A 21,657-nucleotide genomic window follows, 5' to 3' on the forward strand; every position below is an offset into this window, starting at 1 on the left:
TTTTTTCTTTCACAGTGGTCAAACTGGCGAAATATTTTTGAACCACATCGTCCGGGAAGTCGTAAAGGTTTCGGGCCAGAAAGGGTTGAAACTCATACATGAACTGAAAACATGTTTCGCCTTGCACATACAAGGCACCATGTTCTTGCCTGCATGTTTACAGTAAAATCTCGTGATACGATCACGGCTGGTACGAATTTCAGGGTGATACGATATTTCTGTGGTCCCGGCCAAGGCCCATTAGCCTGCAATGTAATGGAGTATGGTTGTTGCGACCGATTTTCACCCCGCAACGGTTGATACGAATGTACGCTACCACGCAGTTACGAACAGGTGCTGCCCGCATATCGCAGAAGACGTGCAATCGCGCGCAACGTTTATAGAACCAGGGTCAGTTGCAAAACTGAGCGATGTTGCGCGGCGCCGCCGCCATCAGCGACAGATGTGGCGCTGCTGTCGCAACAGGATCCACTCATTCGCTCACTCCACTCTCTTCAGCCGGCGTTGCGGCGCGTTAGTATCCGTGAAGGCTTTCTGCGTAAACAGTTTTGCGCTTTCTATTGGGCTTCGGATGTGCTGTGTGTCTTCACCATGCCGACGTGTTTTGTTCCCGGCTGTACGACCGGTTACAGGAATTCTGTGAGAAAATTGTAGCGCAAAACAACACAAGGAGTGACAAAGAACACGGGACGTGTTCTTTCTCGTTGCAGTTGGAAGTTGGCGCCAGTCTCGTGTTCTTCGTTCGTCCTTGTGTTGTTTTGCGCTACAATTTTCCCACCATGACCCGAAGGTCGCGGGATCGAATCCCGGCCGCGGCGGCTGCATTTTCGATGGGGGCGAAAGTGTTTGAGGCCCGTGTACTTAGATTTAGGTGCACGTTAAAGAACCCCAGGTGGTCGAAATTTCCGGAGCCTCCACTACGGCGTCCCTCATAATCATATCGTGGTTTTGGGACGTTGAACCACAATGAACCAAGTAGCCTAAGAAAACGTTTTGCTGGGTTACAAGAAATCCGAGACACCACGACATTTCTTTCGTGCATAGGGTTACCAACGCTTCAATGAAGGGAGTCGGGACGGGAAGGGGGGAGGGGGGGAGGTCGTTTCTTTATTGTTTCGGCCTCTTCAGCTGGTTACGTGCTGCTCGCAACACTTCCTCTTGCTGGAGAATTTACCCGTTTAAGTTGTCGCGAGGAACTTCGTGTTCTGGAGCGTGACGCGCATTGTCGGGCGTGCGTTGGATCACCTAAAATTTTCTAACAGGACGGTCCGGAATAAATCCGGGACATTATATATGTCCCGACAGGGACGGCTCGGGATGCTGTGTGAAAAGTCGGGACACTCCCGCGAAATCCGAGACGGTTGGTACGTGTTAGCGATAAACCACCTCTTTGAAATAACCGACAACATTTCACGCTTGAGAGTTTTCATGTACGTGGCCATATTTGTGCCCCGCGTGACCCTGAACAGCGAGCGGCGTGGGCAGCGCCCATTCCTCGTGAAGACACCAAACTCAGGGGCTAGCCAGGGGGGGGGGGGGGGGTGGTTGGGGGGTTCAACCCCCCCCCCCCCCCCGAAATTTTTCAATTTTGCATGCGTAGATACAGACGCACACATACAAATGCACACACGAACATAAATATAGTATGGTCGAACCCCCCCCCCCCCCCCCCCCCCCCGAAAAAAGTTTTCTGCCTATGCCCCTGACCAAACTGTCCGACATATGATGTGATATGCACTTTCATGAGGAAGACATCCTGAAGACTTTCACTCACATGGTCAATGGTAAGAATTGAGGTTGAAATCGCCAGCGGAAAGGAGCCTCGTCGAACGATGCGTCCCAATGATATTCCCGAACTTGCCTTGATTTGAGTGATTCTAAAAATTGGGCTGTGAATAATTTTTTACAGTTAATTAGAGCTGCTTTTAATGCCTCAGACTATAAATTAGTTGTGCCGTTTGTGTGCATCACATCATACATGCAATATCTGAAAAATTGTTTCTCTGAATTGCGAGCGCAATATAATTACAGCTTTCCTTTCTGTAGCAGGACTGAAATTGTGGCGTGCATTACACACACGACGATTTGACCACTCAACAATTGTGAGTAATGACAGCCACGATACAGAGTGAAAACTCCTCACTTCAAAAAGTGAAAGTGAAGAATTATCGGAAAGAAAAGAGTGCAAAAAAGACGGAGCACCAGAAAAAAGATTACACAAGCAACAGCGCTGATTTACAACAAAGATTTATTCGTTAACACCGCGCAACACTTGCACAGTCCAAAACGAAAAAAGAGAAGTACCAACACGCCCAAGCATCCACTTTAGCTGAAGAATTACGCTACGGGAATGCGTAACTTCTTCTAGGGCAATGACAGACTCGTGTGTTATGCTATCAAGCATCAGTTATCTTGGGCAATCTAGAAAGCCCTAGCTTTACTGACTTTGCCTTACCGCTGCTAAATGTTACTCAGTTTTACGCTGCAACAGCAGCGCAACAAAAAATCTCGATAATATACAGTCGGCGAGTAAACAACAGAGCCCTTTCTGAACGGCTGCCGCGGCGTCTTGCCACGCAGACTGCCGTTTTCGTCTGCTAGCGGAAGCTTGGTGCGCCGCCAGCGCCACCAAACCGGAAGCTGTTCCGGCGCCGCGCGACGGCTTGGCTGACACGGGGAGTTTTGCAACTTACCTGGTTCTATAAACGTTGATCGCACGGGCGCGGCAACCCAAGCGCGGGCATGCGCGCCGCGCCGCTAGTTGACCATCAGCGGCACGTCGTAGCCTCTGAGATGGAAGTTTTAAGGCGCGAATAAGACACGGACAAAGAATAGGAACACACACACGGAACACACAAAACTTCAAATATGTTAAACCAACAAGCCCAGTCTGCCATTCTGAGATGGTGCGCATGAATCTCGGAGGCCTTAATGCGCCTTCATGTGCATTCGCGTTTAGATTACAGATAACGTTGGCGCCGCGGTTTTTTCTGCTTCATCGCGTCGACGCATGCTGCTGTGCTCGAGGTAGCGTCGTTGTACTTTGCTTACACACGCCTGCCACGTCGATGCAAGCCATGTCCTCGCAATCAAACATCCTATGGAAGGTGGACGAAGACCGAAGGAAGAAGCGCATGGTCTTGGCGAAGGAGCTGCGCCTCGCAGCGTCAGCATGCACGATTGTTTGGGGAGCGCACACCTGCCAACTCTCCGATTTGCACGGGAGACTGCCGAATTTTGAGCAAACCTCCCGATTGTGCGGGAACGGCCGTAAATCTCCCGGAAAACATCCCGAACACCACCGTGATAAGAAAATAGAAGTACTGAGGACAGCGGTTCTAAAATTTTCTGGCCTTCATCTATTGCGTGTAAAGCTATGCTTTAGTCGCTTTCGCCGCAGGGCTTTGGTGTCATGCAAAAAAGCGTACTAAGATTTGGAAGGCGCTACTTGTTCAATAATTATACACGCGCGCATGCGCCTATATTTACGAGTACAATTATGATCGTTGACGCGCAAAAACTTTACTTTCAATCGCTGAAATCTGTTCATGACATTGCCGCCACCCCGAGACAAAATAAATGAAGATGTATGCCAGCTTTCTTTTGTTGCATACTAATTATTCATGTTCTGTGGTGATACGAATTTCGGATGATACGAATAATTTCGGTGACCCCGCGAGATTCGTATCACCGAGGTTTTACTGTACACGTTTGTTTTGCCGACATGTTGCAGCTTCTGAAGCAACTGGAGCCAGTAGACAAACGGCTGGCCACTGAAGTGAACATATTGTTGGACAAGTTATCGAAGGGTGAAGACATTGTGCCATTGACTGCATCAGCAACAAAGCCACAGCAAAAGCCTAAACTAAGGTACAGTCGGTGTTCATTCTGTGCTTCTTTTTAGACATGAAGCCCGTAATGACGCTGGCCACTCCTTTTGGCAGGAGGCTCTTTCAGGTTGCAAGATGGTCTTAGTGTGTCATCTAGTGATTCAAGACTACCAGTAATGCCATTAATAGCACAGCAATGACACAAGTGCTGTTATTTAGTTTGTTAGTGATAACTTAAAATCGCACAATGTATCATGCAGAAGCACTGCAACATAATCTCGGCATTGTCAAGCATTATAATAAATAAATTCAGGGTTCGTACAGTCCTTATAAACCTTCAATTTGAAAAGTACATTTTCGAGGCCCTTGAAGGTCCTGGAATTGTATGCTGTTCTTGGAAAGCCTTGAATTTCAGGAGCAGTGCAGTCTAAAGTCCACAGTGCAACCTGCTTTCTGTTGTAGATTAGCATCGATGCGGCAAACTTTCCATTTCAGCGACGATACACCGTGCGAGTCTGCATGTACTATATTCTGTTTGTTCATGCCCTGTTCTATCGTTCATTTCACTCCTCACCCGTCAGTTCATCTTGTTTTGCTTTCTCTCTCTCTCTCTCTCTGCGTATCTCCTAATGACTGCTGGTCTCCTACATTTATGCTGCTTTTTTCCCTGCCAAGCGAGCGGTGCACGTGATTAACGACGTGATTAGCACATGATTAGCGGTGCACGTGATTAACTGTAACGACGTCAAGCCTCGCTAATTCTAGAGAAATCTCAGCACCTGTCCTGAACATTTGTTGCGTTGGGAACTACTTTAGATGGCATCAAGGCTAGGCTTTTCTACAGTGTAATAATACAGTTAAAACTCAGCCTAACAAAACCAGATTTTACGTAATTCCCAATCAAAGGAAGAAATTTGTATTCCCCGGCAGGTACTCGTAATGTTCTACGTTGTTGTCAACCCAACCAGATTAAACTAACTTGGAACTAAAACAGACTTGACAAAGTTTTTTCTGAAATAAATTAGTAAGAAGAAGTGCTCATTTTTTCCATTTTTACACAGATGGCTTTTTTCTTCAAGCGCATGCACTAACACTACTGCGTAACACATCTGTCACACATAGTCACAAGCCTGGTTTTATTTTAACTAGGCTACACGCCACCCACATGCACAGAACAGTTGACTCAACAGTCGCACCGTTACGTACCAGATAGTAGCATGGGTGGCGGTGGTTTATTGCTCCTGGCGATGCCTATTACTACATATGAGCATTGAAAAAGCATGAAGGCAGCCATCGACGTTAGTACAACTTATCAGTGACAGCCCAAGCATGCCGCTGTTCACTGCCCCTTGTGCGTGACAGCTAAATGCACCATGGAGAGGTGTAGTGCACGTAGCTTGCTGAAACAAGAGCAAGTTGTTGCCATGTTTACTTAATGAGAAACAAGTGTTGTGAAGTGCCCGTGTAACCACCCTTAAGGGGAGATGCGGGTCGAAAAAATCGTGATTTTTTTTCGAAAAAGTTGAATTTGTGTTTTGTTGTGTTTTGTATTCCCCCAAGCCTCCTCTTTAATATATTAAAGAATCAAAGCTAAGAATCAACTAGAAGTTATTAAAAAATGCAATAAAAGCCCTCGTGGTGGCTCGTGACAGCGCGAATTTACCCAAATTTCATGCACTCGGCATCTCGCTCCGTGGCGTTGCCGGCTCTTGAATTTTTGCGGTCATGTAGGCCTAACCCTGCTCTCCTAGAGCCCACTTCGACAACGCGGCTTTCTTGCTGAAAATACAGAAAAAAAAATCGTTTCCTCACCGTAGTCTAGTGTAGCGTCCACCGTAGCCTAGATTTCAAACATGTTTTTTTTCAGTTCTTCGTTTTGCTGCATTTTTAGGGTTTGTGCACTTTATGTAGTCGGATCGTAATGAAATTTGGCATGCTTATAGTTTAACATGTCCTGAATTCAAGGAAACAACTTTCACAGTTTTCCACAAGCATATTCAGCAAGATGATTTCATAAGTTTCTTCCTTGAGAATGGTAAAACTGAAACTCGGCATTGGAATTTTTTTTCTAGGCTAACACACATATGTTACCCTATGTTTTCTTGCTTTATTGAATTCCTCAATTCATTAGGAGCAATGTGAGCTATTTTTTTAGTGTTTTTGGTGCTCACTATTGTTGCCTAAGCTTGCACAAAAATGCACTGTTTTCACAAATGCATGGTCTGCAAAGTTAACCAAATGAGCTATAAAAAAATAAAAGCAGATTTGAAAAGAGGAGCTCGAACTCTATAAATGGTGAAAGTTTCATTGAGCTGTGACAAATACTTAAAGAAAAAATTTTCCGAGGAGCATGTCCCCTTAATCATGGATGCGACATTGTCTTCCTTTGGTTGTCACCGTTGCATCTCGACTGATGCCGAACACAGTGTGTTTTGTGTAGGTTCGATTTTGTGTGGGTGTGCTTGCATGTGTGTACATTTGTCTTTTTTTTCTGATTTGATTTCTAGTTGTCATATATCTTTGCTTCATTTCACCCCTTCTTAGGATCACTCAACAGGTGCAGTCAAATGCATCTGGCAGCACTAAAGAAGCTCCAAAAGGAAGTCCAGTGAAACAGGTAATTCATTGCTTCTATTTAAGTATACTTATTTTTCTGCAAGAAGAAGCTGTTATGCATGTTTACTCAATTTCTCCTGCAGTCTGCTACATCTATTCATGATAGAGATGAAGGAAAGCATAGATTGCCTAGCAAAAGTAAAACAAAGTGAAGTAGAAAAGCTGGACAAAACTGAGAATGAACAGTGTAAAGGTCACGTTGCCCGCAAAAAAAAAAATCTTCTAGCACAGTGTCTTGGAAAGTGGAATTGTCTTCAAGTATACTTAGCTGCACCTCGTGATTTCAGCCTTTATGGTTCTGTGACGAAAGATTTTTCAAACACCTCTGGTCACCGGACTCGTACTCTCAGCCATACATGTTCATACGCAAGCGGGCATGCACATTGGCAATCACAGAGATAGAAGAGACCTCCAAAGGCATGTTTGTGCAAGCAGAGGGATGTGGCAGGCACTGCTGAGTCGAGTGCGATTCCTATTTTGACCTGCACTGAATATGGATGCTAGTTTAATTTATGGCTGTGACGCTAGGAAAGGCAGCAGCATGTCACAAGCAGAGAAATCATTGTTCACTTGATATGCTGCTAGAAAGAATTGGTGCCGGGAACTTCTTTTCACAGCAGTGAACATAACCATGAAAATGTAGCTTGTACTTTAATACAGACTATTAGTACAATAAATTGGTTACCTACAGCTACCAGAGATGTGAAGACTACAGATCTGTAACATGTTCAACTTAGTGACCAAATAGGCTATGACCAATTTATGCACAGCCCAGGACCTCTCATTCCACTGTAAGCAAGTTACCATTACAAGTGCAAGCTGGCTGTGGTTATGAGTTACACAGTAAACATCTTCACACTGATGAGAAGGATCTAAACGCAAGTTTGGATGCATAGTCTGTGCTTACCTCTTGGTACCAAGAATTTTAAGGGGCCTGAGTACAGTAAAGGGAGGAGCAGCAAAACCACTTTTCTTTTTTTACTGCCATTTAACACGGCAATCGGCAGTAGGCAATAGGGGGCGGGCTGGGGGTGTAAGCATGCACCAAAAAGAGAGGAAGTAAAGTTATCAATCGTTCAATAAGCCTGCCTTTTTCAGAGGCAGTATTCCTAAGTAATTGCTTTTGTGGATGCAATCACCTTTGCGAAATTTCCTTCTGCGCAGCATCGGCTGCTTCAATGTATGTAGCCAACGCTTCTGTGATAAGTTGCACAAATTCTTGCAGTGTGATTCTGAGAGGGTTGGTTTGAGAATGCGGCCCCAGGCCATGTGCTCTCTCGCAGTAACAGTGCACTGTCACGTAACTCAAGTTTTTTCATACTCGCATTCTGCCATGAAGCGTGACACGAGGGATGTCTTACTTTGGCAGGACAAGAAGCGCAAGAACACTGAGGAGGAGCAGGCGATCCTCGACATGTACGCAGAGATGCGGAAAAAGTCGCGGTTCGAGGGTAGCTCTGGCAGGTACGTGTGTTCGTTCATTTTTTATCTACCACGAAAGTTTTTAGGACATGGGTTCCACTGCAGAGGCAAATTTCTGTTATAGCAAGTAGTGGCTGTTGCCATCACGTACCGTATATTGCCGCGTATAAGTCGACTCCGAATATAAGACGAACCCCCCAACTTTTGACCCCGAAATCCGGAAAAAAACTGCAAATGAATTATTTTGAAAAATTGGCCACATTGACAAAGAAAAAATTTATTGCCAGCAAATTACAAGTTTAAGCCTTCATGTGGCAGTCGTGATCGCGCACTTCACAAAAGCTTCGCGCACCATGCTGTCTGGCAGCCCATACCAAGCGTCGGACACCCACTGTGCCACAGTGCTCAAAGGAGCCCGCTTCACACGCCCCGTCGGCGTCTGGGGCTTGTCGTCCTGGTCCATCCAGTCTTTGTAGAGTGACGCCACCCGATCCTTAAATGGCTTGTTCAGTGCCACGTCGAGCGGCTGGAGCACAGGAGTCAAGCCACCCGGGATGATTGCCAACTGGCAATCCGCGTTAGCCACGGCTCTCTTCACACGTTCCGTGATGTGACCCCGGAACGAGTCAAGCACAAGCATGCTCTTGGGCCTGAGAAGACCGCCTGGGCGCCGGAGCCAGACGAGGCGGAACCATTCAAGCACCGTCTCCTCGGTGAAAAACCCCTTCTCGTTGGCGCGAACGATGACTTTTGGGGGGAATTTCTCCTTGGGCATCGTCTTCCGCTTAAAGACGATAAAAGGTGGCAGTTTGTGGCCGTCGGCGGTGCAACACAGCATCACCGTAAAACGGTTGTGCTCGTTGCCCGTCGTCATCAGGCGCACTTGCTGCTCACCTTTAGCCGACACGGTCCGTTTGCTCGGCATATCGAACCAGACAGGTGTCTGGTCGGCGTTGCCGATCTGGCCGAGCGTGAAGGCGTGTTGCGCCTTCAGTTCACTCACGAAGTTCAAAAAGGCTTCTTTTTTTTTCTTCAAACTCCTCGGGTGGCTTTTGACAGACAGTCGTGCGCCGCCTTAGGCTCAGCCCGTTCCTACTCATAAAATTTGTCACCCACTTCTTAGAAATCTTAAATTCACTGCGGGCGATCTCCAGACCGCTCGCAACACTACGCGCCTTCACCTGAATGTCCTCGTAGGACACACTCAGGCCTTTATCCTGCTGTTCGCTGACCCATTTTTCGACAGCCTCTTCGATGGCAGGGTACTTCCCTTCCTTCGGTCCCCGGAACGATTTACGCGATCCAGCGCACGCGAAAAGTTTATCTCTTTGTTGGCGCCAGCATCGCACACATTTTTCCGAGACGCCGAATTCACGTTCCGCTGACAGGTTGCTCGACGATTCGGCATGAAGAATCGCTTTTCGCTTGAATGCGGCATTATAGCTGCGCCGATGAGCAGGTGCCATTTCGGTGCGCGGATCTGTCGACGAGGGCGAAAACCACCGAAAGAGGAGCAGAGAGCTTGCTAAGCCTGAGCTACGCCTGAGCAGATCGAATCAACGCGCAGGGGCGCAGGCCCACAATGCACTCCGACGCAGGTCACGAGCCGATCCAAAGCCCATGCCGAAGCCAAAGCTCTCCGTCCGGCCTCCGAGATTCGCACGTGCAAGATCGGATCTCTGGAGGCTGCATTCGCCGTGTTGATCCACCGTACCGTAACAGAGCATTTAGTACCGTACGTAGAAAATGGGTAAAATATATTTCTTCTAATTGGTTTTGCTATAATATGAATATAAAAAAGGCGTAAAGTAATAGTAATAACCTTGATAAACGCTGGTCGCCTTACGTTTGTACCCCTTTTCATGTAGGAATCCGCATATAAGCCTACCCCCCTAAACTTGGCGCTCTGATTTTTTTAATATTTATATGCGGCAACATGCGGTAGACTACTGCTACAAGCTGAAATCTTGAATTGAAGGCTGTGTGTCCAAGATTTGCTGAAATATCGACATTTTCGCAAAATCCTGTGGCCTGTAAGCTTTTGTGAATGATTGTGTGCAATGACCTTGCATTTGGGGAACGCCAAACTGTTCATTAGTAGCGTAAAGGAACGATTGATCCTCCTGAGGTCACATTCTGTATCGAACCATTGCTGCACTTTTCATTCTTTCTGCCCCCCATCTTTGTTGGCTCAGCTGTTATCATGATGGCTGCCCACTTGGCACAGCAAAGCGTGGAAATTGAGGTGAATTACTGCAAAATACGATGGCTCTGAGCTCCCCTCTAGTGATGCCTCATGCCAGTTCTGTTTGCTTTCTCTCTCTTGGAATTTCACTGCTCAGTGTGTGTGCAGTACTGTGCTAGATTGCTAGACTGAATTTTTAACACCATGGAAACGCATGATAATGTCAGGAAGAAATAAGCGATGCAGGGGTCGGCAACCTTTTGAGGCAGAGAGTCGCATGAAGCCGACACGGCAAGGTGGGATGGGAGCGTTGCTTTGCAGACAAAAAGAAAAAATTATGTGAATAGACAATAATGTAGAAAACTGGAATAGAAATCACATTTATTTTCAGCACGCGTGTCACAAGGTTGCAATTTACAAACATAGGTTGCAAGCAAAAAAAAAAAAAAACCTTTCAATGCGACTTTTAGTGCTGAACATTCTTCACCAACTCGTAAACACAGTGGACTAGAGTCAACGGAAATCTCTTAAATGAAACCGCTGCTTAACAACACCTTCAAATATGATTGGTTTCGTACTTGAATTCTGCACTCCTGTTCATCTCTCAGTAAACGGAACTCCTGTTGAATGGAACGTGTGTTCCTGGTCCCTTTAGGTTCCGTTTAGCAAAAGTCTACTGTATCTACATCAAGGTTGCTTACCGACAGACTCAGAAGTTCGTGGAGGTGTTCATCAGTTGGTCGGGAACGCAAGTTTGGTTTGATGAACTGAAAAAGTTTGTTTGCGGACGTATGTACTGCTGAACACTGTTATAATGGCTGCTGCTAGTTACTTCAAACTTGAAAACTTTGAGTCTGTGAGGCCAGCATAAAATTTCAGTGTCTTTAGCACGAAATGTGTCTTTGAGCTCATTGTCTGTCTGCAGATCAGCCAGTTACAACTGGTACGTATTCCCACCTTAAAAGGATTCTGAAAAAACCAGATGCTACTTAAATGTTTTTGAAAATCAAAGAACCTAATTTCGGACTCCCTCTTTAAATCCCATATTATTTGACAAAGTTTTTCTGTGGGTAGCGGTGTGCCCGTATCTCCCACAGAACTTTTGCAGCGAGGGAAGTGACAAAGATTAGACTCCCTAGCCTGCTGTTGGAAAAGGTTGAGCTTCAGCTCGAAAGCCTTCGTCTGCGAGCATGCCAGACACGAGTTTCCCCTTGCCTTGGATGAAAGTCCTTACCTGACTTAGTATTTCCAGAAAGAATTTTTCTTCCCCCTTTTTTTGGACCTATGTGCAAAGAAAGGAAGTGAAGACATTACCTGGCTAAGTGTGAAGATGGGGAACAATGCCAACTGGATGCAATCTTTCTTTGTTCCTATGGAACCCCATTTGAGGTCAAAACTGCCATGTCTGCCTTCAGGTAGGAAGTGACAAGGGTAGGGTGGTAGTGGTGGTTCTTGTGTCGTGCATGGGGCCGCATAATACTGCCCTGCGGGCTGCAGGTTTCCAACCCCTAAGCTAAGGCATTTGACTTTCGTGAAGCGCAAGTTTTTTTGTAAGTCCAGGATGCAGCGAATTGCTCACAGCTTTGGAAACCCTGGAACTGTTCTCTCAAACACAACACCTCCCCATATACGATTGCTGGAGACGCCGCTGGTTTAATGCACTCTTTCATACAGTGTGTTCTTGCTTGTGAGCATGTTGGTATAGTACAGCACTACTCCACTTTGTTCCGTGGTGACTGCTCTTGAAATATGCGAGTGTGTGTTGACTTATTGGGACTTGTTTGGTGCATTGCAGCGAGGAGGAAGAGGAAGAAGATGTCGAGCTGGAGCCTTTTGATGGTGAGGATCAAGAACAACTTGAAGACGAGGAAGAGGGTGGAGATGACAGGCGTGGCATCACATACCAGGTATAAAACATAAATATGTTGAAGGTGGGAGTTTGGCACGATGAGCTAGTACCACCAAACTTCAGTACTGGTTCACTGTGTTTGCAGCAGCATGTAGTTGTCATGAAAAATGCCAGATGGGGTAACGGTTTAATTAGTTTTCCTTCATCAGTAGAGTGTTGCATGCAATTTCAAAAATATAGGCTGCCATTAGATGGTTGTTACGCATGCTGCAAAATTTGAAAATCTTTATAAATTATATGCTTGCCAATGGGTGCAACTTTCTCCAACGGCGTGTGATCAAAAATGAAGTGTGCGGAGACATTGCCGCAACCTCAAAATGTATGATATGCTTTGTGTAGCTGTGAAGTTGAAACAATACGCATAGTAAGCCTCCCTCAACACCACTTGCAGATTGCCAAGAACAAGGGCCTGACAGCCAAGCGAAAGAAGGAGTACCGCAACCCACGTGTGAGGCACAAGATGAAGTACCGCAAGGCAAAGATCAGCAGGAAGGGACAGGTGTGTGATCCATTTTTCTTTTTAGCGAGGTTACGGCTTGATGAGTTCGTTCTTCACCGACAGCGAACTGTAAGCAGTTTCAGATGTGTATATCACTTCCTCGGCTACTTTCCTGCCATTTGGACTGACCAATCGACCTAGTATCTGACATATTGTCACACTTATGACGAGAACCTTGCGTTGTTCTGCGCGTTGGGCTGGTTAGGCCAAGAAGCGGCTCAGTCCGAACTTCTTTGTCCTCTTCTACCCGTGGGTGCTCACACAACCATGCGGCATTAGTCCCCCCTTTGAAAAGCATCGACTCGATGCTTGTAAAAAAAAATAACTACAACACGCGCAGACGCAGAGAACCAGAGACTAAGTACCAATAGCCGCAGGGAAAATAAGATGACGCACCGACACTTGCGCCATGTGCAAACAGGAAAATACAAAGAAAACAACCACAGGAGTCACATGGTAACAGAAGTAGCGCGAACGCACAAGGGCTACTGTGTGTAGTACGGCTTGAGTCGTACGACGTGCACGGTTTCGGGCCGAAGTTGTCGACGTGAAGACACTGCACCGTCCGGAAATACTTCGTAGGTGAGGTCACTGACACATCGGAGAACCTTGTACGGTCCGAAATAGCGGCTCAGAAGTTTTTCAGACAAGCCTGGTCGTCGGATAGGTGTCCACACCCACACTCGGTCGCCAGGGTGGTAGGCGACGTTTCGACGGCGAAGGTTGTAACGTCGCGCATCTGCGTCTTGTTGGTGACTGATGTTTACGCGAGCCACTTGACGAGCTTCTTCGGCGTACTGGGTGTATTGCTCGGCGTCTGGAGCAAGTTCATCGCTATGATCGCACGGAAGCATAGCATCGAGCATGGTTTGCACGTTGCGTCCGTAAACAAGGCGGAAAGGTGAAAATCGCGTTGTTTCCTGCGTTGCCGTATTGTACGCAAACGTGATATATGGCAAAATCTCGTCCCAGGTTTTGTGGTGTACGTCCACGTACATTGAGAGCATGTCTGCTATGGTCTTGTTAAGTCTTTCCGTCAGTCCATTTGTTTGTGGATGGTAAGCTGTTGTTTTTCGGTGAATTGTGCAGCTCAGTTTAAAAATGTCTTCCATCATTTGTGCCGTAAATGACGTCCCTCTGTCCGTAATCACACATGACGGCGCGCCATGTCGCAGGATTATGTGGTGCACGAAGAACTTCGCGACTTCAGACGCCGTGCCGCGAGGTAACGCCTTTGTCTCGGCATAACGGGTCAAGTAGTCGGTTGCCACTATAATCCATTTGTTTCCGGTGGACGACAAAGGGAAGCGTCCTAGAAGGTCCATTCCCACAAGGTCGAATGGAGTCCGCGGTGGTGCAATCGGGTGGAGAAGGCCCGCGGGTTTCAGAGGGGGCGTCTTGCGACGCTGGCACTCGCGGCAGCCTTGCACGTAGCGGTGTACGCTAGCCGATAGTCGTGGCCAGTAGTACTGCTGGCGCACCCTGGCGAGAGTCCGCGAGTAGCCCAAGTGTCCTGACGTGGGCTCGTCGTGGCACGCAAGGAGGACGTCATCGCGCATGTCAGCTGGGACAACGAGGAGAAAGGCTTTGTCGCTACCTCGCGCGTTTTTCTTGTAAAGGATGCCCCTTCTGAGACAAAATGATGACAGCTCGCGAGCAATGTGTCGAGGAACGTGGGAGTTTCGGCCTTCTAAGGAATCGATAACAGGGCGCAATTCTTGATCTGCTCGCTGTCTTGACATGAAGTCAGAATCGCTGACTGCTCCGAGAAAAGCATCGGCCTCCTCTAAGTCCATATCGGGATGCCCTACAGGTGCTCGAGAAAGCGCGTCGGCATCTTCGTGTTTGCGCCCAGACCTGTACACAATCGTGATGTCGAACTCCTGCAAGCGCAAGCTCCATCGAGCGAGACGGCCAGACGGATCTCTGAGATTGGCCAGCCAGCACAGCGAGTGGTGATCAGTCACCACTTTGAAGGGACGGCCGTAGAGGTAAGGACGGAACTTTGCCGTCGCCCACACGACTGCAAGGCATTCCTTTTCTGAAGTAGAGTAGTTGGCCTCGGCTCGGGAGAGTGTACGACTGGCGTAAGCGATGACATACTCAGCGCCGCCGTGTCGTTGTACAAGGACAGCGCCAAGTCCAACGTTGCTGGCATCTGTGTGTACTTCAGTAGCAGCGTCCTCGTCAAAATGGGCTAGAACAGGTGCTGTTTGCATTCGCTGCCGTAACTCTGCGAAAGCTGCCTCTTGTTCTGTAGTCCAGGCAAAGGGTACATCATCTCGGGTCAGTCGCGTGAGCGGTTCGGCTATCTTCGAGAAGTTGGCAATGAACCGACGATAATAAGCACACAAGCCGAGGAAACGTCGCACTGCTCTCTTGTCTGACGGAACAGGGAAGGCGGCGACAGCTGCAGTTTTCTCTGGATCGGGCCGAACTCCATCCGCACTCACGACATGTCCCAGGAATTTCAGCTCTTCATACCCGAAATGGCACTTCTGGGGTTTTAGCGTGAGTTCAGCAGAACGGATGGCTTCCAGAACCATTCTTAGGCGCTTGAGATGTTCTTCGAAGCTCTCAGAGAAGATGACCACATCGTCGAGGTATACAAGGCAGCTTTGCCACTTCAAGCCAGCGAGAACGGTATCCATCATCCGCTGGAAAGTGGCTGGAGCAGAACAGAGGCCGAAAGGAAGAACTCGGAATTCATAAAGCCCATCTGGAGTTACAAACGCTGTCTTTTCTCGGTCTCGCTCATCAACCTCTATCTGCCAATAGCCGCTCTTTAAATCGATCGATGAAAAATACTTGGCGTGTCGCAACCTGTCGAGAGAGTCGTCGACCCGTGGAAGCGGGTAAACGTCTTTCTTGGTGGCGCTATTGAGCTTCCTGTAATCAATGCAGAATCGTAGAGTTCCGTCTTTCTTCTTCACTAAAACGACTGGCGAGGACCACGGGCTGCTGGACGGTTGAATAACACCATCATCGAGCATCTCCTTTACCTGTGTCTGAATAGCTTCGCGTTCTTTAGCAGAAACACGGTAAGGTTGCTGTCTGATTGGGCGAACGTCATCGTCGGTAATAATTCGGTGCTTCGTGAGGGGCGTTTGACCGACTCGAGACGAAGAGGCGAAGCAAGATTGAAATTCCTTCAAAAGGTTGTGAAGTGCGGCCTTCCTCTCGTCCGAAAGCTTCGAATTGACGTCGATGTGGTCCAGAAACCTGTCACCATCACTCATTTCCTCGGACGCGAAGCACTCTGTGACGTCAGCTACAGGGTCTCCATAGGCCACAGTGGTGCCGCGGAAAAGATGCCGGTGCTCGAAGTTGAAATTCGTCACAAGTATCTGTGACCGTCCGTCACGAACACGCACAAGACTTCGAGCTGCGCACACACCTTGAAGCAGCAAGAGTGATAGGTTGCTCTCGGCGACCGCGTCACCGTCTCGGAGATCTTCACAAGTGACCTCTATGAAAGCAGTCGCTCGTGGTGGCAGCGTCACGCTTTCGTCAGCAACAGGCAGCGCAGGTCTACGACAGCTATCGGTGTCTCGATCTGTTGCGCGTTGCGTTGAGAAGGTCACCATTCGTTCGCGGAGGTTTATAATCGCGCCGTTCTCGCGAAGGAAGTCCATGCCGAGGATGAGCTGACGAGAACAGTCGCGGAGGACGAGGCAGGTCACCACAAATGTTGACGCACGTATTTTCACTCTTGCGGTACAGCGACCCAATGGTGTAACAACATGTCCTCCAGCTGTGCGAATACGTGTTCCATTCCATGGCGTCATCACTTTCTTAAGACTAATGGCCAGTTTTCCGCTAATAATTGAATAGTCTGCACCCGTATCCACCAATGCGCTGACCTGAAGACCGTCTATCAGCACAGGAATGTCGAGCGAGACTCGGTCACTGTGTTCAGATGTAGATTCCGGCGTTTCTCTGGCACTGCACTCAAACGGGGATTTAATGTCCTCGGCGTTTCGCGCAAGCGTCGATGGGAGGTCTTCCGCACTTTGAGTCCCAGCGACCTCGCCCCCGAAGGTTGCTGCCTTCAGTTTTCCCGACGAGGGCTTGGAGAACGTCCCCGTGCCGTCGCCCCGAAACGTGGCCCAATGGCTGCGGGTCGCCGTGGAGATGGTGACCGCGATTGACGTCGTGCGAAGGGTACACGTTGCTGGGCGAGGTATTCTTCAATTTCCCTTGGCCTCTGACCAACTTGGGGACGAGGCGAATTAATGGCGAAACCGCGCAGTCCCAGCTGTCGGTACGGGCATTCGCGGTAGATGTGACCGGCCTCACCGCAATGGTAGCAGAGAGGTCTTCTGTCCGACGTACGCCAGAGATCAGACTTCCGCGTAGGTGCACGGCGACCGTCGATGTCCAAACCAGCGTGTGCTGATTGAATTGCAACTGGCGGCATCATCTGGATCGGGACTGCGGGGCTAGCGACCAGCAAGGAAGAGGCCGGCATGCGCAAGGCTTCGGCATACGTACGGCTCCAAATATCAGTGGACACAGGAGCCGGTTCCACATTGGTAGGCATCGATTGATAGTGACGGTTGTGCAGCAGCTGCTGGACCTCGTCCCGGATAACACTGGCGATGGAGCCTACCTCGGGTTGTCTCGGCCCGTACAGCTTCTGCATTTCTTCGCGGACGACAGAGCGAACGATTTCGCGAATCCATTCAGTGCTGTTGCTCCCAAGGGTGGCGCGAAATTCGGGAGACGATGCGGTATTCACTTGCCGGTCGAATAGGGCAGACCGCTGATGAAGTACTTTCTCCATCGTTGCGGCTTCAGTCAGAAACTCGGCTACACTCTTTGGAGGACTCCGCACTAGACCAGCAAAAAGCTGCTCCTTCACACCTCGCATAAGATAGCGCAGCTTTTTTTCTTCTGGCATTGCAGGATCCGCTCGCTTGAAAAGCCGTGTCATGTCCTCCACATACATCGTGACGGTCTCGTTCGGCATCTGAATGCGTGCGTGCAGTGCACGTTCAGCACGTTCGCGGCGGTCGGGGCTCCTGTAGGTGTCCAAGAGGCGATGCTGGAACTCGCGCCAGGATGTCAAGACATCATCTCTGTTCAAGAACCTTGTTCGGGCGCCGTCCTTTAAGCAGGAATAGACGTTGCGGAGCTTTGCGGCGTCATCCCAGTAATTGATCGCTGCGACACGTTCAAACTCACTCAGCCAGTCATCTACATCTTCAAACAGCTCTCCGTGAAAGGGACTAGGCATCAGCGGATTCTGAACGGTGCAGTAGATCGGCGTAGAAGACGTAGGAACTTCCATGGCCGCTTGAGGTGAAGTCATAGTCACTGCGTCAGTAGGCTGTTCCGGTGCCTCCGGTGGTAAGCCTCGTTGGCGGCGGCTTGCTCTGTGAACTGGAGTGTTCACGGGCACAGGGCTTGTGTTTCGGCTACCGGGCGGGGTCTTGTGCATGGGGTGAGTCGTGAGTCGTCGTACCCAGCTCCTCCACCAATCTTGTCACACTTATGACGAGAACCTTGCGTTGTTCTGCGCGTTGGGCTGGTTAGGCCAAGAAGCGGCTCAGTCCGAACTTCTTTGTCCTCTTCTACCCGTCGGTGCTCACACAACCATGCGGCAATATCTATAAGACCGGATGTGGTGTCTTGTAAATCAACCACATAGTATGTCGTAGGCTAGATGCATTGTTGTGGGACTGGATGTGGTGGTCTTATCACCCCATAGCAGTGTCGTAGGCCAGATGCGCTGTCGTACAGGGTCGTCCACTCATATTGTGAACACAGCTCAGTGCGGGCCCACTCTGCAAAGGGCAAGTGCATCCGGCGAGGCCACACACTGAAGCAAAGCGGCGAAGGTGCACAGGGACCCATAAGAGGTGCTTCACTTCGTCTGCTGAGCGTGCCACCACTGCTTTTCTGTAGTACAGCATGAGTGGCACGCTCCTGTGCACTTGTGCCAATTTGTGTTGCAGGGCTCATGTGAGCATTTGCAACCACAAAGGTTGACTACAAAATGTGAAGAGATGCACGTTTTGATAGTTGAATTTCTCGCATAGCTTCCCCAGTGTTGCATGCTACGTGTGAAGCACAGTGTAGTAACAAATGTGTTGCGCTGAGAAAGACGCTTTGCTTTGTCGCAGGTACGAGAGGTGAGGACGGAGCTTCAGAAGTACGGTGGAGAGTTGTCCGGCATCCGTGCCGGTGTGACACGCAGCATCAAAATGAAGTGAAGGGAGGACCTGTGATCTGCCAAATTATTTCTTGTGACAAGCTGTTGATGAAGAGGTGCTTTTGGTTGACATTTTTTTTTTGTTGTTGTTTCAGATGGAAAATATAAAAAAACTTTCACACCTGCTACTCTATTTGTATTCCTTCTACACATGCACCCAATATTCTCAGTAAAGAGATTTCAGCGAAAAAAAAAAAGATCTTGCATCTGTATTGCAGTTAGTACTAGCTTGGAAAAAAAAGCTTTGGTTCTTCCAGTAAAACAAAAATTTCAACCTTACAGTTTTGGTACAAGAACATTGCTGGGTTAAACACCGATGATTTTTTCCAAGTTTGTCCAGGTGCAGCCCCTGTACAGAACTATGCCAAGTTGGCTGTAATCATCTCCTATCGCCCAGCACTACGAAAGTGATGTCTGTCCATTTCATAACGAATTCATTCATTCATGCATGCTGTGCACTTGGCCACTACTAGACTTTGTTATCGCTGCTGCCAAAGCTTACACATAGTTTACCAGCACGTTTGTAGATGAAGTATACCTTTTTATGCCATTGGTGCCGTCTTGCATGGCAGTGGAGACCCCAGTTAACTATCGTTTCCGACAACGCAGCATGCCACATACAAAGAATCTATGAACAAATGAGCAGCATCGGTGCACTCGAAGCGAATTCCTTCTAAGTTATCTTTTTTTTTATTTATAAGTATTATTTTTATTTATTTTTTCAATATTTGAGCTGCTGTTGGGGGTGCAGCCTTTATAGGAGTCCGTTTGGTAAAAGCTGACTTCTCTTCTTAAGTTCTTAAATGGACGCTTCAGACCACCAGCATCTCATTAACTTCTAGTATGTAGCGTGTTGGGCTGCAGTGATTCCACTCCTGCGCCAACTGCGCCAAAGTGCGCCAAATTGTATTTACTGCGCCATCCTGATAATATCGACGAAATTTGCGCCAAACTGCGCCAAAGTCTCGGGTTTGGGGGCGTCTATCACCGGCAATCGCACCGCCGGCGCGTCAGAACATCTGCAGCTCGATCTCGGGGCTGCCCAGGGGCGTAGCCAAGGGGGGGGTTCAAACCCCCCCCGAAATTTTTCAGTATTGCTTGCGTATATATACACGCACACATACAAACGCACGCACGAACATACATAAAGTATGGTTGAACCCCCCCCCCCCCCCCCGAAAAAAATTTCTGGCTACGCCCCTGGTGGATACCGTCGGCGAATGTCACCATCGCAGCCACTCGCAGTCACCGTACTTCTGCCGCAGGGGCGTAGCCAAGGGGGTGGGGTTCAAATCCCCCCGAAATTTTTCAGTTTTGCTTGCGTATATAGGCACGCACACATACAAACGCACGCACGAACATGCATAAAGTATGGTTGAACCCCCCCCCGAAAAAAATTTCTGGCTACGCCCCTGGGGCTGCCAATAAAGTCGCAATCATGGACCAAGAATTATTCCGCTGAATAAATAGCGCCGCTTTCCGAGTAAGCCACGATGCCATGCACGGTGCCGACGCAGCTTCTGTTCTGCAAGTCGGCTCGACAGCAAAAACGCGCTCTCCGCAGAGGCTCGTGACGTCTAGGCCTATCGGTAGCGAGAAAGTGCGACGGCGATTCATCGGCGGACGTCGTCTGTTCCAGAAACGCTGCTGATAGCTCGTTTCAAGCGTCGCACGGCACGTAAGGAAAGCAGTGTTCAGTAATAACTACATGAGTGCCGCTAAAATGTCTGTCACTTCTGTTTCCGGACATCGCGGAATGAAATCTGGGATCGCTCGCAGTAGATATAAGGGACAATATCGAATTTTCCTTGCTTCGCGTTTATGGAAGAGCACGCGAACGGTGGAAACGCGTTGACACTTTTCCTCAGATACTTTATCCATGGATCTTCATCCAGAACAGCTTTTTCGTAATTCCTTCCGCCAGCACGTCGGAGTTTGTAATCACTCTGCGGTAAGGAGAACTTGCGTTTGGCCTAGTTGGTGCTTACTGTTTGACATTTTGACCGCACAAAAAAGACGAGGACAGAGGGAGGTACGACGACACGGGCGGTAAAACCGCCCGTGTCGTCGTACCTCCCTCTGTCCTCGTCTTTTTTGTGCGGTCAAAATGTCAAACACTCTGCGGTAAATACCCCCTAAAAGGCCCTGCCCTTTCAAGCTCACGTGCTAGGGTTCAAATTCCAATTTTTTGCTTGCTTTGTGAAAATGTCATCTCATTAGTAAAATCATATCTCCTGGTCGGAGCAGCCGCAAATGCGCAGCTGTCAGTAGCGGGCCCGTCGCTGACGGCCCACAGTGAAGCGGCTACGCCATGTTACACGTCCGCCCCTCGCTTTCGGGGGACGGTTAAAAAAACTCAGTTTCGCTTAAGAGTGAAGCAATGAATGCGATACCAAAAAATTGTATTGTGAAACGAAGTAAGACTAGCAGCTAACTCTTTTGGATCCGATCTCGCGTAACTCAACAAAACGCTGGTTTAAGGGAATATGGCCCCCCCAGGAACCGAAGCGTTTCCTTGCGTTGAGAGCACAGCAATTAAGTTTACGAGCCGTCTCCTGATGTCTCGTGATAGCACGCGCGCAAGCGACTGCGCCCTTCGAACGATGCGGTCCATCCGCTCCCCTGGCGTCCCTTCATGCTCCTTACGAAAGACGGGCGGGGCGTTTCCTCTCTGTTTGATGAGCAATCGACGGCAGGCCCGCACGCGGGAAGATGTTATCGCATGCGCTGTCCGTGCGGCGGAGACAGACGGCCGGCTAGTTTAATCTCCGCTTCAGCCGCGTTCGTCGCCAGCGCTCGCGAGCTTTTACCTGCGGCTAGAATGCGCGTGGTGATGTTATTAATTTGGATTTTATACGGAAAATTGCGGCAACGGCGACGGCAAAAATCCGCCGAGAGTGTCCATATAATTGCTATCGCAAGGGTCAATGTTGGGGCAGATTTTGCGCCCCCCCCCCCTCTTATGTGATAAGGGGGGGG

General features: G+C 48.7%; 2 protein-coding genes across 3 annotated transcripts in view; both read left to right on the top strand.

Moving 5' to 3' along the window:
• Positions 1–18,794, top strand: part of LOC125756131 (something about silencing protein 10-like) — a 74,647-nt gene extending 55,853 nt beyond the window's left edge. Inside the window, exons 11-16 of the mRNA XM_037657924.2 lie at positions 3,734–3,870; positions 6,375–6,447; positions 7,816–7,910; positions 11,849–11,960; positions 12,354–12,461; positions 18,590–18,794. Coding sequence (XP_037513852.1) covers positions 3,734–3,870; positions 6,375–6,447; positions 7,816–7,910; positions 11,849–11,960; positions 12,354–12,461; positions 18,590–18,679 — 615 coding nt within the window. The 3' untranslated portion in view covers positions 18,680–18,794. The remainder of the gene's footprint in view (positions 1–3,733; positions 3,871–6,374; positions 6,448–7,815; positions 7,911–11,848; positions 11,961–12,353; positions 12,462–18,589) is intronic.
• LOC119390336 (cytochrome c oxidase subunit 6A2, mitochondrial) overlaps positions 1–21,657 on the top strand; it is a 673,327-nt gene that overhangs the window by 387,879 nt on the left and 263,791 nt on the right. The window lies entirely within an intron of this gene.

The sequence above is a fragment of the Rhipicephalus sanguineus genome, chromosome 4 (assembly GCF_013339695.2).
Source record: "Rhipicephalus sanguineus isolate Rsan-2018 chromosome 4, BIME_Rsan_1.4, whole genome shotgun sequence".
Classification (NCBI taxonomy): domain Eukaryota; kingdom Metazoa; phylum Arthropoda; class Arachnida; order Ixodida; family Ixodidae; genus Rhipicephalus; species Rhipicephalus sanguineus.